Consider the following 13688-nt stretch of genomic DNA (forward strand, 5'->3'; position numbering starts at 1 on the left):
TCCTTGTTGTGTCCTTTTGTGTGTACTGTAATTTCCTTGGTAGTGGCGTAACTAATATGTTTAGGTGAATCAGTCATTTCACATACACTCACATACAATCCTTTTTAAAACAGTGCTTCTCAAACCTGTCCTGCACTGCACGTTATATATTTTCTTTATCTGACACACCCAATTTAAGAATTGCAATCTCTACTAATGAGCTGTTGAGTTGAATCAGGCGTGTTAGATGAGGGAAATACTAAATTTGCAATGGTGGGGAGTATCTCCAGGACAGGTTTGGAAGCACTGTATTAGAAGATCTCAAAATGTTTTGATTAGTGGTGTAGTCCTAAAAATAAAAAATAAATAGTGATTTTTTATTAACCTGTGCCTTAAAGGGATAGTTCACCAAAAAAATGAAATTAGCCAATGATTTACTCAAGCTCAAGTCATCCTAGCTAGGTGTATATGACATTCTTCTTTTAGACGAATACAATTGGATATTAAAAATGTACTGGCTCTTCCAAGCTTTATAATGGAAGTGGCTGTTACTGGTTTGAAGTCCATAAAAGTGCATATATCCATCATAAAAGTGCTTCACACGTTACAGTGGTGTTAATAAAGGCCTTCTGAAGCGATGCATTTGTGTAAGAAAAATATCTATGTTTTACAAACTGTAATCTCTAACTTCTGCTCGTACGTGCATTCACGAGAGACTGCAGTTCCAATGTATGACACAAACACATTACTTTTACTTACCTTTATTAATCCCCAGAGCCATGTGGAACACTTTTATGATGAATACATGCACATTATGGACTTTAATCAGAAACAGATAGTAAATTTACTATCATTCTAAAGCTTGGAAGAAGGACATGTTTTAATATAACTCTGATTGTATTCGTTTGAGAGAAGAATGCCATATAGATCTAGGATGACTTGAGGGTGAGTAAATCAAGGGCTAATTTTTATTTTCAATTTTCATTTCTTTTAAAGACAACACTCCCCACTAGGTGTTCACTATCTTAACAATTCACTATCTTGCAATATTTCTTGAAGGTTTTTTTTTAATGTATTTCTGAAAAACTGCTGAATCTACTGTTAAATATGTAATGTGAAGTAATGGCAAACATTAAAATCAAAATGTTAGAAGTGAAAGAAAAAAACATTGTCACTGATAAATATCTTGTCAAATTAAACGTACAAAGTGTTTGTCACTGAGAAAAAGCTGCGGACTACTGGCCATATAATCATTAACTATTCAATTAAATTGACACCCTAAATAAGACAACTCTCCATCCAATGGCTAATTTCTGCTCTTTACTTTACTTTCATTAACTCAGTGATGCCATTATGGCATATATTAATTGTGTAGTTATTTACCCCATTTTAAACTTTAAAATGCAACATTTAAAAATAAATTTTTAGAAAACCCTATTAGGTGTTTTTTGCACGAAATCCTACCAAACAATAAATCCAAACAATAAATCCAAACAATCCTAGGCCCATACAATCCTAGTTACGTCACTGAACCCTACAATACTTTTCCAATTAATGCACAGCCTCATACTTCCAGCCTAAGTTTTGTAACTCAGTTTTGTAACTCATGCTACAAAGTTGAGATTAGATGTGCCCACAGTCATAATAAAGTCAACTTATAGAGTCTAGTATCAGCTTCTAGCTTCGCATATAAAAATTCTGATCAGAAACCTCTCTGATAATTGAGCAAAAACTAAACTAGTAAATAAAACTATAAGAAAGTGTGTAAGTTTGACATATTGTCACAGTGTATGGCAAATTATTGTTTGTGTAATCCATACTTTACTGTAAATTGCATTTGTTTCAAAAACACACAATGGTTTATTATGAATAATGTTTGTAATCTCGTTTTTGTTAAATGTTTCAACATTAATCATCAGAAAGTGTTATTATTAAAACAGCAAGGAAGACAGTGAACCTCCAAAGAGGCCCAGTCCAATAAATGTCTATATATGTTTGTAAAATGCTTTGATGTATTCATAGAATATTTGTCATATACTAAGTGTGAAGAAAACAAAATCAACAACAACCCAAGTATCAGCATTCATTAGGCCAGTAGTTCTCAATTCTGGTGCTGGTGACCTACCGCTCTGCACATTTTGTAAGTCTCTCTTATCTGACACTCATAGTTGAGTCCATTGAGCTCTCTCCTAATGAGATGATGATCTGAATCAGGTCTGTTAGAAAACGAACAAAATGTGCAGAGCGGTGGATCCCCAGGACCAGAGTTCTGGGGCCTTTATGTATAAAAATGTCCATAGATTTCATCTTAAAAGCGTGCGTACACATAAAAGCCATTCCCATTCAGTTATTTCCTCAAGCTTTGTCTTAGTGTTTCATCGGTCCCTAGATTCTTCACCTGTTTTTGACTATGTTCTGCAGGTGCTAGTTTGTTTGCATATCTTGCTGCCCGGCAGAAACCCATTGGCAGCTCTGTTTATCTACCAATGTCTTTCTGTTTGCCTTTTTCTGAATAATTCTCATTAAAATCTGTGAACTGACCATCTTTTAGTGATTCCTTATTCAAACTTGGCATTACAATCTAGCCAGCATGGAATAAGAGGAAGGCTGTCAGCTGTGGCTCTGCAACATGTACTTTTGGGAAAGTTTCAGATTTATGCAGCTAGGCTAATCAGTCTAGGTGGTGGGCCCCATCACTTCTCAGGTCACTAAAATGATTCATCTTCCAGTATTTGCTGGCTTGCATCATTCAACCTTCAAAGCAAAGTTTATTAACATCATCATTCCTCCTACTGCTGGGGAGTGGCCTCACCTGTAGTCATGGCAAAAAAAAAACAGAATTCTCAGAGGAGATTAAGTGCTCAGTTTACTGCAGGGAAGCACATCTTCTCTTTTACCTTTACCAGAGGAGTTGAATATTGGACTATGCCATTGAGTCTAAATGGACTGTCATTGGAAATAAAAATAAGATCTTCTTCTGTAACTGTATTTGTTTTTGTTTCAGCAAACTGAGTCATTATTTGGATGCATGATTAGTAAAAGAAGATGCTTATCATTAGTTCGGTGTCTAATGCTCATTAATAGTTGGTTTTCGTTAACTCTGGGGTTAATGAGAACCTTTTTACATAGCACTGGAAGAAAAATAGGGTCTAATTGTTACTGAGTTAAGCTTCATTCTGAGCTCCAGCATCCTCAATGGCTTAAATCTCCTAGGCAACAACTCCAGGGAGTACTCTCCATTCCAGTAACCATTGAAAGGATATTGATTTCTTTTTGTTATACTTGTCTTCAATTCTTTGCCTCATGGTGGCCTCTTCACTTTATATCTTTGCTTTATGGTTAACTTTTCTCTTTATCTGCACCAGAGCGTGGAGCCATAGAAAAATACATCTCGGAGATAGTGCCAGTCTAATCTGCCCTCTTAATGGCCTGTGGAACCAGGTTTATTCTTCATGAGCAAGGAGGATGTTTCCATGCAACCACTTATTCACTATAAAGGACTTGCCTTCTCCTCTGGAACTGCAAGGAGCCACCAGCTTTACAAAGTTTGGTGTTCAGAAAGCATACTACTTGGACCGTATTCATGATGACAATAAAGGAAAAACTTCTGAGTATTTGGTGATGCTCTTTAGTTTGACCAATGCCCCGGTTGTCTTCCAGAGGCTAATCAATGTCATATTGGGGGCCTTCACCTTCATCTATAACAGTGGATCTCTTGTTAAGTGTTATTGGGGACTCACTGTACTGCCCATTGTCTCCTTTATTTATACAGCAGATTTGAAGTGGTCATGAATTAAGAAATCAACTTTTAATGTAATGTAATGTAAGTTCATTGATATAGGAAGAAGGAGGTGGGAACTGGTGAACATTTAAAAGGCTGTAATTAAGTAAATAAACAAACTGAAAGTAACCGAGGCAGCCACACACTGATGACTGCCACGCACACAAATAATAAAACATAAACAAAACACAACACAACGTAAAGTCCAGGCCTGGTCCTCTCTCATCCTTCACTGATGTGGCTCGTCCTTACATGCCACTGACCTCTCTCAAAAAAGGACTCACTTGCTCCTTCCACATCTCTCACTCGTCAACACAACCTTTCCTTGAGCTTTTGATATATAAAAGGTCATCATAATATAAGAATATCCTGTAAGTTTTGGAGCAGAAGACTTCCTTTTTAGTCATATACAAGTTTTTATTGACAGCTGGCCCATCAAATGAGGGATCTGCGAAAATGCCTCCCTGTGACCTTAGAGAGCAATGCAAAGAAGACCAATGCCTAATTCTGTAGCCCTGCCCACTGATTTGCGCAGGACATATAGGTAAATAGCATAGGCCTATATGTGGCTCTAAACCGGATTGAGCTACCAAGCAGTAAACATGGCATTAAACGCAACTTGATCCTAAAGAATTAGTCAATTACAGGCCAATCTCGAATCTACCGTTTCTATCAAAAATACTAGAAAAGGCTGTGTCTTCACAATTATGTTCCTATTTAGAAAGAAATGGTATATGCGAGGATTTCCAGTCAGGATTTAGACCGTATCATAGTACTGAGACTGCTCTAATTAGAGTTACAAATGATTTACTCTTATCATCTGATCGTGGTTGTATCTCTCTATTAGTGTTACTCAATCTTAGCGCTGCATTTGATACTATCGATCACAATATTCTTCTGAATAGAATCGAAAATTATGTTGGCGTTAGTGGAACTGCTTTGGCATGGTTTAAATCGTACTTATCTGACCGTTATCAGTTTGTAGCAGTAAATGAAGAGATGTCACACCGATCACAAGTTCAGTATGGGGTACCGCAAGGCTCAGTGTTAGGACTGTTGCTTTTCACCCTGTATGTGCTACCACTGGGAGATATCATTAGGAAGCATGGCGTTAGTTTTCTTTGTGATGCTGACGATACTCAGCTCTATATTTCCTCACGCCCTGACGAAACCTACCAATTCACAAGATTAACGGAATGCATAGCTGATATAAAAAAATTGGATGAATAGTAATTTCCTGCAACTTAATTCAGATAAAACTGAATTTTTAATTATTGGACAGAAAAGCTCCACATGTAGTAACCGAGAATACTGTCTAACACTTGATGACTGCTCTGTCAAGCCCTCGTCATCAGTGAGGAACCTGGGTGTGCTCTTTTGATACCAATCTTTCATTTGAAAGCCACGTTTCTAGCATCTGTAAAACCGCATTCTATCATCTTAAAAATATATCTAAATTACGGCACATGCTTTCAATGCAAAATGCTGAACAGTTAGTACATGCGTTCATGAGCTCAAGGCTAGATTATTGTAATGCTCTACTGGGTGGTTGCCCTGCTCGCTTAATAAACAAACTCCAGCTAGTCCAAAACGCAGCAACTCGAGTTCTTACTAGAACCAGGAAGTATGATCATATTAGTCCAGTTCTGTCAACATTGCACTGGCTCCCTATTAAACATCGCATACATTTTAAAATCTTGCTTATTACTTACAAAGCACTAAATAGTTTAGCTCCCCGGTACTTAAGCGAGCTCTTAACGCATTATACTCCATCACGTCTATTGCGGTCTCAAAACTCTGGCCAGTTGATAATACCTAGAATATCTAAATCAACTGCAGGCGGTCGATCATTTTCCTATTTAGCTCCTAAACTGTGGAATAGTCTTCCTAGCATTGTTCGGGAAGTAGACACACTCTGTCAGTTTAAATCTAGACTAAAAACACATCTCTTTACTTTGGCATACACATAGAACATTTTTAACTTTCATTATTCAATTCAATTGACTGATTGTTAGGCTGCATTAACTAGGTCAGCCGGAACCGGGAACACTTCCCATAACACCTGATGTACTCGTTACATCATAAAAAGAGTGGCATCTACGCTAATGTTAGTCTCTCTGTTTATCCTGAAGTTTATCCCGGATCTGGGCCCTATCCGGATCGGATGGTGGACCTGCCTGGACATGACCAGCTCATCCTGGAGTGTCTGCTGAGCCGTGTCAATTGGTGTCTCCTCTGAATTTGCCTCACTGGCACGACATGCTCAAAACCCGTCTTCGGCGCAATAATTCCGATCTTTCATGTATTCATACTCTTGTGTAATCGACGCCCCATCCCATCATTTATATCCAAATAAATCTGTCTCTTCCGTGATACCCTGAAATTTTGAATATTCCAATCTAATATGATTTCTGACCTGTAAGGTTGCCAGAATAATAATCTTACACGGTGTGTTAATAGTCCAGAGGAGAACTGGCACCCCGACTGAGTCTGGTTTCTCCCAAGGTTTATTTTTCTCCATCACGCCCTGATGGAGTTGTGGTTCCTTGCCACTGTCGCCTTTGGCTTGGCTTGCTCAGTTGGGGACACTAAAAATATGATTAAAGTTATTCAACTTATTATACAAATAAAATGTATGAATTAGGTCTTATTTAATTCTATAAACTTAAATACTGATCTGCCAACATTGTTGCTATATGATAAATTAAAATAAGCTGATAACATCACTGTTTTCTCCAGTACGACTGTACAGCCAAATCTAATTTTGTCGCAATATTATCCTGTTTGACACTGTGAAGCTGCTTTGACACAATCGTGATTGTAAAAGCGCTATATAAATAAAGTTGATTGATTGATTGATTAAAGATCACAAAATATTGTGCAGTGCCTGATTGTGGAAGAACACAGTCGCTGCATAAGCTTCATTCAGATTCCAATTTTAGGAATGCGATTGAACTTTTTTTTTTTTCAGTTATCTATCTCACATAGGCAAGACATTGTGCGTTTGTCTTTTTTGCTAGTTTTTGTCGTTGATTCTTTTGTAAAAAAAAAAAAAAAAAGACCAGTTAAGTCTGGATTTGCAGACAGAATGAGATATAAAAAACTATGCTGTGCTTTCTATATTGGATTTGACAGGAATGGTGCAACACACTGTGAGTAATACAATTTGTTTTATATATGATAGTATTGCATTGCAAACTCATTGCATTACAGTACTAATGCATTGCATTACAGATCGATTGATATCTACTGATTATGTGTACGTGTCTAACTAAACATAACTAACGATAACTTACCATGCTGTAACAGGCTGGAGTATCATTTGTATTTGAGGTGTTGTTGGTTCATTGTCCTGCCATTATGGATCTGACTCTGGGTCAAACATGTATGTGAGTTTTCAGAACAATTCCTTGTGTACTGACGGGAGAGTCGAAAGTCATAATATGCAAAACTGTAGGGGTGTCCCCGACTAAGGATTTACACATTCGAATCAGATTTTTTGAATCTCTCTATGGTCGACCGATAGTCGAATCATCTATGTGTGTGTAAACCATAGACCGGAAAAAAATAAACGGTATAAATGGGTTGGGAAGGGCAGGACACTAGTCAGCAGGAGGCTAAGACTATTTTTATTTTACTTTACACAGAGGTGGCACACAGCCACTACTTTTAATAAAGTGATCAAAACTAGGCCACACTACGCGTTCGTAAATTAAACGTTCTCTCATAACATTTAAAAGCCGCGATCGAAACACAGAACATCACACAAATATATAAAAGAACATTTTGATAAATAAACCTAAAAAAAATACCTGCCTAGAGAGGAAAAGCCCTTTGAGTGCGTTTATAACTAGCTTATTCGTGCCTAAAGGGGGTCGCACTGAGCTCAGGGGACTGAAGCTCAGCGCCATGCCTCAGGTATCTCACACCAGGCAGACGTGAACATTACGCCCGAGCTCAATTTTGAATCGACTTCTGACAGAAGAGCTGCACGATGAGTGTATCTTGTAGCACAGGGTGAAATCAGTATGTACATTCACGATTTGAGGGAAATATACATTTAATCGCCGCTGACAGGCGTTGAATGCTTCCGTCGGTGTATATGTGTTCAAATTTTAAAGGCGCGTCTTTATAACACTAATATTGAGCATACCCATATTGCCAAAATCGTATGATCCTCGTTTCATAACACCCGCGAAGATTCGACCATGAGATCAGTGGTCGAATCCGGTCCTGCATATCGATGCATCGAATCTTCGACTATTAGGGGTCACCCCTACAAAACTGTTATCCAATCATAGCAATGGCCAATTGCTTCCAAGTCTTGAATGCGTTACGCCCATAAAAACTGAGCGTTCCAGAAGCTAGGCTAAAACCCAGGGTCAAGTTGACCTCAGATAACAGTATAAAAATGTAAAAGCTAGTCAATGACTCCTTTAAATAGTAAGCTAATAGAGAGCTAGGTCTGTCAGGGGATAAGCAAATGCAAAATGTGCAGAGCTGTGGGGCCCCAGAACTGGAATTGAGAACCATTGGGGTATAATCATTAACAGCATCCTCCCCCTTCAGCTAGTCCAAAGACAAAGAAGTGCATCTTTCATATCCAAGTTCAGATGAGTTTAATGAGCACTTGATTATACAAGTTTGCAGACTTCTTCAAGAGGTCCTCGCTGCAGCCTGTAGCACGATGACATACTGGATCAGATCTAACACGTACTGGACGCGCATGCGTGGTGGTTTCATTTACAATTTGATGATGTCACACGCATTCGCAGTAGAGTTTTGGAGAAATGGTATTGCATTCACAGTTGAGAGTTTTGGTGAACTGGATAGATAAATACTCGAACCGCTCGCGCAAAAATAATGATTAATAACATGCTCACGCCATCAGGACACAAGTTTTGCATTTTCCCTTGAATGTGTAGGCTACTGGTATTTTAAATTCTTTACAGATCGTGTTATATTGTACCTTGAGGATTAAAATTATAGAGACAAATACTTCCTTCAATTACTGTTCCACTCAACAGCAAATACGACCAGAATATATTAAAATTGTAATTGTTTTGCCTGCATGTGGAGAGACACTAGGATAACTTAAGCATCGCATTTATGAAAAGAGGACTTATTCATCAATAATTACTTAATACTATTTATCAGCAGTTACTACTACACAGGTTAGAACATCATCTATATAAAACATTGATCATAAATGTCAAGACCAGTCTTAAGACCAGTGCATATGCATTATAAGTTAACCCAGAGATCGGTAGGCTATAAAATCGGAGTAACGATCCTCCATCCAGTAAGTATTTAATCTGATCTAGAAACGTTATCGTGCTACAGGCTGCAGCGATGGGTGTCTCGACTTCATACCATGGTTTGTCTGGAACTACAGCCAGGTTCCCTGACTCAGTTGTCTGGCATAGCTCTTCTCAGAAAGCCTTGAGTGACCTTAAGATTCACTAATTCACTTCTAGATCAGTCCCCGGGGGGAAAGAACTACGACATTGGAAAGTTGACTTTAGAGGAATAATGACTGGATAAAGCACTCAGAGGTTTTGTTCTTGGTGTAGAATCTTGGTGTAGGTTGTCTACAAACCGGAAGGTTGGAGGTTCACTCCCTGGTTTCACCTGACCAAGTGTTGAGGTGTCCATGTGTGAGGGAATATGTAAAGCGCTTTGGTGGTCTTGGGTCTGTTGAAATTTATATAGATATCTGCTATATAAATGCAGTCCATTTACCATCAACTACAAAAACCTAGTATGCATCCAATCAGTCAACTGTTTTAACTACCATCAGACCAGGAGGGCACTGTTCTTGGCTTACTCCAAAATTTCCTTTAGTTTGGTCTTGATTTTCTTGTGGGACGTCAAGACATTCAAGTCAAACACATTTATTGTTTTTCATTTGCACACTTAAGTCATTTATGATGGAGGAAAAAAGAGACAGTGGCTTCCCCGATTGCAGATTTATTACAGATGTTTTTGCGCCAATTCCCCAGGAAGTGATGAATTTGTTCTCTTGAACACATGGATGGAAACATAACTAGTGACATCTCTCGTCTCAATGGAAGAATAAATTCATAGCATATTTAGTGGACACTTAGTGGTCAGTTCACCTGGAACTTGCATTGATTTCTATTTGCAGGAACATATTCCTGTGTTGCAAAAAAACTAGACTCAACTATATGATATAAGACCAAGCAGGATTTTTAGTAGGTATTTAGTATGAATATAAGTTTAGGAGATAGCTCACCCAAAAAATTTAATTAGCCCAAGTCATCCTAGTATATGATGTGTATATGACATTCTTCTTTTAGACGAATACAATCGGCGTTACTGTATATAAAAAAAAATGTCCTGGCTGAAAAGTTCTTCAAAAAGGCTCTTCCAAGCTTTATAACGGAAGATAATGGCTGATCTATCCATCATAATCTATATCCATACAGCTCCGGGGGTTATTAAAGGCCTTCTGAAGCAAAGTGATGTGTTTGTGTGAGAAAACTATCCATAATTAAAACTTTATAAACTAAAATAATTAGCTTCCAATAGCCATACGCATCGACTTACAGCAAAAGAGTAACTACTGACCTGACGCATGACGTATTGATGAATGCTGAAGCGCAGAGGATAGAGCAAAACAAAACACTTTTCATGAATTAGAAATCTAAAGCAAGAACTTTTAAAGAGAAATGTCGGAGGATTTCGATACAAGAGAAGAGGAGCTTGAGTGTGTTGCCCAGCCCTATTTGAACCGCAGAATACTGTAGGATATTCCTACATCCTGTGTCATATATCGCATCAGAGGTAATGCTTATTCCTTCCGACTTGCATAGGCCGACGGCTGGAAAAGTTATTTTAGTTTGTAAAGTTTTTTTTTTTCTTACACAAATAGTTCTTACACAGGTTTGGCCACAATCTTACATACGCTTCCTTTAATTAATATGGAGCACTTGTATGATGGATAGATGCACTTTCATGGACTTCAAAACAGAAAAAGCCATTCACTCCCATTCTAAACCTTGGAAGAGCCACATTTTTTTATATAACGCTGATTTTATTTGTCTGAAAGAAGAAAGTCATATACATCTAGGAAGACTTGAGGGTGAGTAACTGATGGGTTATTTTTTTTATTTTTGGATGAACAATCCCTTTAAGTTCAAAAACAAACGGAATGAATGTTTGTAACCTTGCACTTATAAAACATTAGAGAAAGCTAAGGTCCACTTGTGCTTGTTTGATTGAACAGACAGCACTAAATACAAGAACTGTGTAAACTTTCACCAGCATATGGTATCTATCATATGAGCTATAGATTCATTGTTTAATCAGAAAACACTTCAGTCTATCTCTGGTTGTGGTTTTTCACATGTTTTCACATGATCCAGACACAAAACATGGACCAAACGCGGTTAGGAGGTAGGAGGATGTGTTATCTGTCTGAATGAAACCTTTACCTTCCTCTGTGAATCTGTGCTGACCCAGGCTATGCCATACTACTCCTGTGCCATCTCTCCTCCAATTCCTTTTATGTTTGAATGTTCACAGACAACTACATGTCACAAGTCAATTCGGCAAGAGAAAGCCTATTGAGTGTAATTCTGTATTTTATATAAACTCATCTTGCTCCTGATTAGATCATTGTTATGCTGTATACTGGGGTATGGATTATTGTGTTGGGTTTTGATCATTGTTTGTTTAATTATGTATACATGGAATTAACACATTTCTTCTCACTGGTTCACCCAAAAATGTAAATTCTGCCATTATTTATTCACCCTCATATCATTTCAAATCTATATGAGATTCTATCTTCTGTGGAACACAAACCATATTTTGAAGAATGTTGGTTACCCAATTATTTTGGTGACAACTGACTTCCATTGTATGACCCAAAAAATGGTTTTGTTTCTCAAAATATATTCTTGTGTTCCACAGAAGAAAGAAATTTATACAGTTGTGGGACTACATCAGGGTGAGTAAATTATGACAAAATTTCCCCTTTTGGGTGAACTATCCCTTTAAAGTATATTTAATTCAGATTTTAAGGTCTGCACTGCTCTGTATATAATGATCTCTCTCTCTCTCTCTCTCTCTCTCTCTCTCTCTCTCTCTCTCTCTCTCTCTCTCTCTCTCTCTCTCTCTCTCTCTCTCTCTCTCTCTCTCTCTCTCTCTCTCTCTCTCTCTCTCTCTCTCTCTCTCTCTCTCTCTCTCTCTCTCTCTCTCTCTCTCTCTCTCTCTCTCCCTTGTATATTTTAGATTGAGATCCGGGATACCAGGGACCCTCGCTTTGGTGTCCAGCGGTTTCCGTAATGAGACAGCATCCTCTCTACTTTATCTACTCCTCCATCCCTCTTTCCTTGTCCTCAGGCCTGTGTCTCTAAACTCAGTCAGGATGCTGCTAGTGCAGCTCTTTGTAATATAGTAAAAGACTGGAATACACTTCAAGAAGAGAACATATTCAACATACACCTATTTAAAAACCATGAGAAATTAAAACCAATAAAAAGAAGAAAATATCAGCTTTACATAAACCTACAACTCTGGGAAAGTAACAAGTTACACATATTACTACTGTTATTTAATAATGCTTTGATGACAATTATGATGACAGTCATGATTATGCTTGCAACAGCGATATTATGTTCAGACTTTCATATTTTATCTAAAACGGGGAACATATTTCTAGCTTTAAGATAATAAGGAATCAATGCATATGTACAAGAGATTGGGTGCTACTCTGGACATGCAGATGAAAAGGGAAAAACATCAAGCCAAAAATTTAAATAAACAAAAAAGAAAGAAAAAAAAAGAAAAAAAGAAACATTTTGTACAGCACCAGATGTAATTTTGAAAACCTTCTTTTTCTGACAAATTTTGAATTCCCCTCTTTGTACATGTGGTCAGCAATCAGAGTTAATTGATTAATTAAATAGTTAAATTGTGAATTCTATATTTATATGGATACAGGGTACAGCCATTAAGCATTTATTCACCCACATTATATTCCTTCTACCAACTGGAGTGGACTTAACAGATTTATTATTTTATCTCTCAGTTCACCTGAAGGTATCAATGATCATTCTATGACTGTGCAGCAGAAAAGACTAACAACAGCTAAATGCACCCTATCCCATAGATATCTAATTTGGCATGCACATATCTTCTTACATTTCTTTTTTACAGACACTTCCTCTCTTGATATTTCCTTTTTCAATGAACTGTTGTGAGATTTATGATTAGTGATTGGCACGAACATTCTTTGGAGTCTGCGACATTATTTCATAAATGATAATTTTCTTCAGCTTTTTGTGGTTATTAGACCAAGGTTATATTGTTGTGTTTTGCTTTTTTCATAAATCATTTGTCTTGAGGAAAAGCCCTGCATGCTGCATTTTACTCAGGCCCTTATCTGCCATTTCCCACACTTTAGGTAGAGCACAGTGGCACAGCACAAAGTTAACCGTAACACATCTAGTTGAACCCTGCTGAAAAATGTAGCCATGATGGTTTATGCTTAGAACTGGCATAATGCTGGCTTACCATAGTCATGCTGTTCTCAAGCAAAACTGTGCTGGTCCACCAACACTCCAGCTTCCCATGCTGGTGACCATCAGTGCTGGATTTTTCAGCAGGGACTGCTGAGACTTGGTAAAAAAATCATGAAAACGACTATACCTCCAAGTTTCCAAGGCAAGATGTGTAGCACAATTATTCAGACAATTTCTAAGCATAAACACATATTATATTCAATGGACTGATGTGACTAATTCTTCACATATGCAAAATGCAACAATCTCGTAATAGAAATCAATGAATAAGAAAAATCACAATATTTTCTTAAAAACTCCTTAAATAGTTGAACCATGATGAACCATTCAAACAAAATAGGAATTTGTGTGCAAATATTCATCTATGGTTGTATTTT

The 13688-nt window shown here is 37.5% G+C and overlaps 1 protein-coding gene across 4 annotated transcripts in view; it reads left to right on the forward strand.

Moving 5' to 3' along the window:
• lhfpl4a (LHFPL tetraspan subfamily member 4a) overlaps window positions 1-13064 on the forward strand; it is a 54149-nt gene extending 41085 nt beyond the window's left edge. For 3 of the 4 annotated variants that reach the window (XM_067459393.1, XM_067459395.1, XM_067459396.1), the window contains one exon: window positions 12020-13064. In XM_067459393.1, coding sequence (XP_067315494.1) covers window positions 12020-12073 — 54 coding nt within the window. In that variant the 3' untranslated portion in view covers window positions 12074-13064. Of the gene's footprint in view, window positions 1-11698; window positions 11736-12019 lie in introns of all 4 variants that reach the window. The other variant, XM_067459394.1, reaches the window with a different exon arrangement.
• Window positions 13065-13688: the final 624 nt, after the last annotated feature.

Source organism: Pseudorasbora parva, chromosome 12, assembly GCF_024679245.1.
Source record: "Pseudorasbora parva isolate DD20220531a chromosome 12, ASM2467924v1, whole genome shotgun sequence".
Classification (NCBI taxonomy): domain Eukaryota; kingdom Metazoa; phylum Chordata; class Actinopteri; order Cypriniformes; family Gobionidae; genus Pseudorasbora; species Pseudorasbora parva.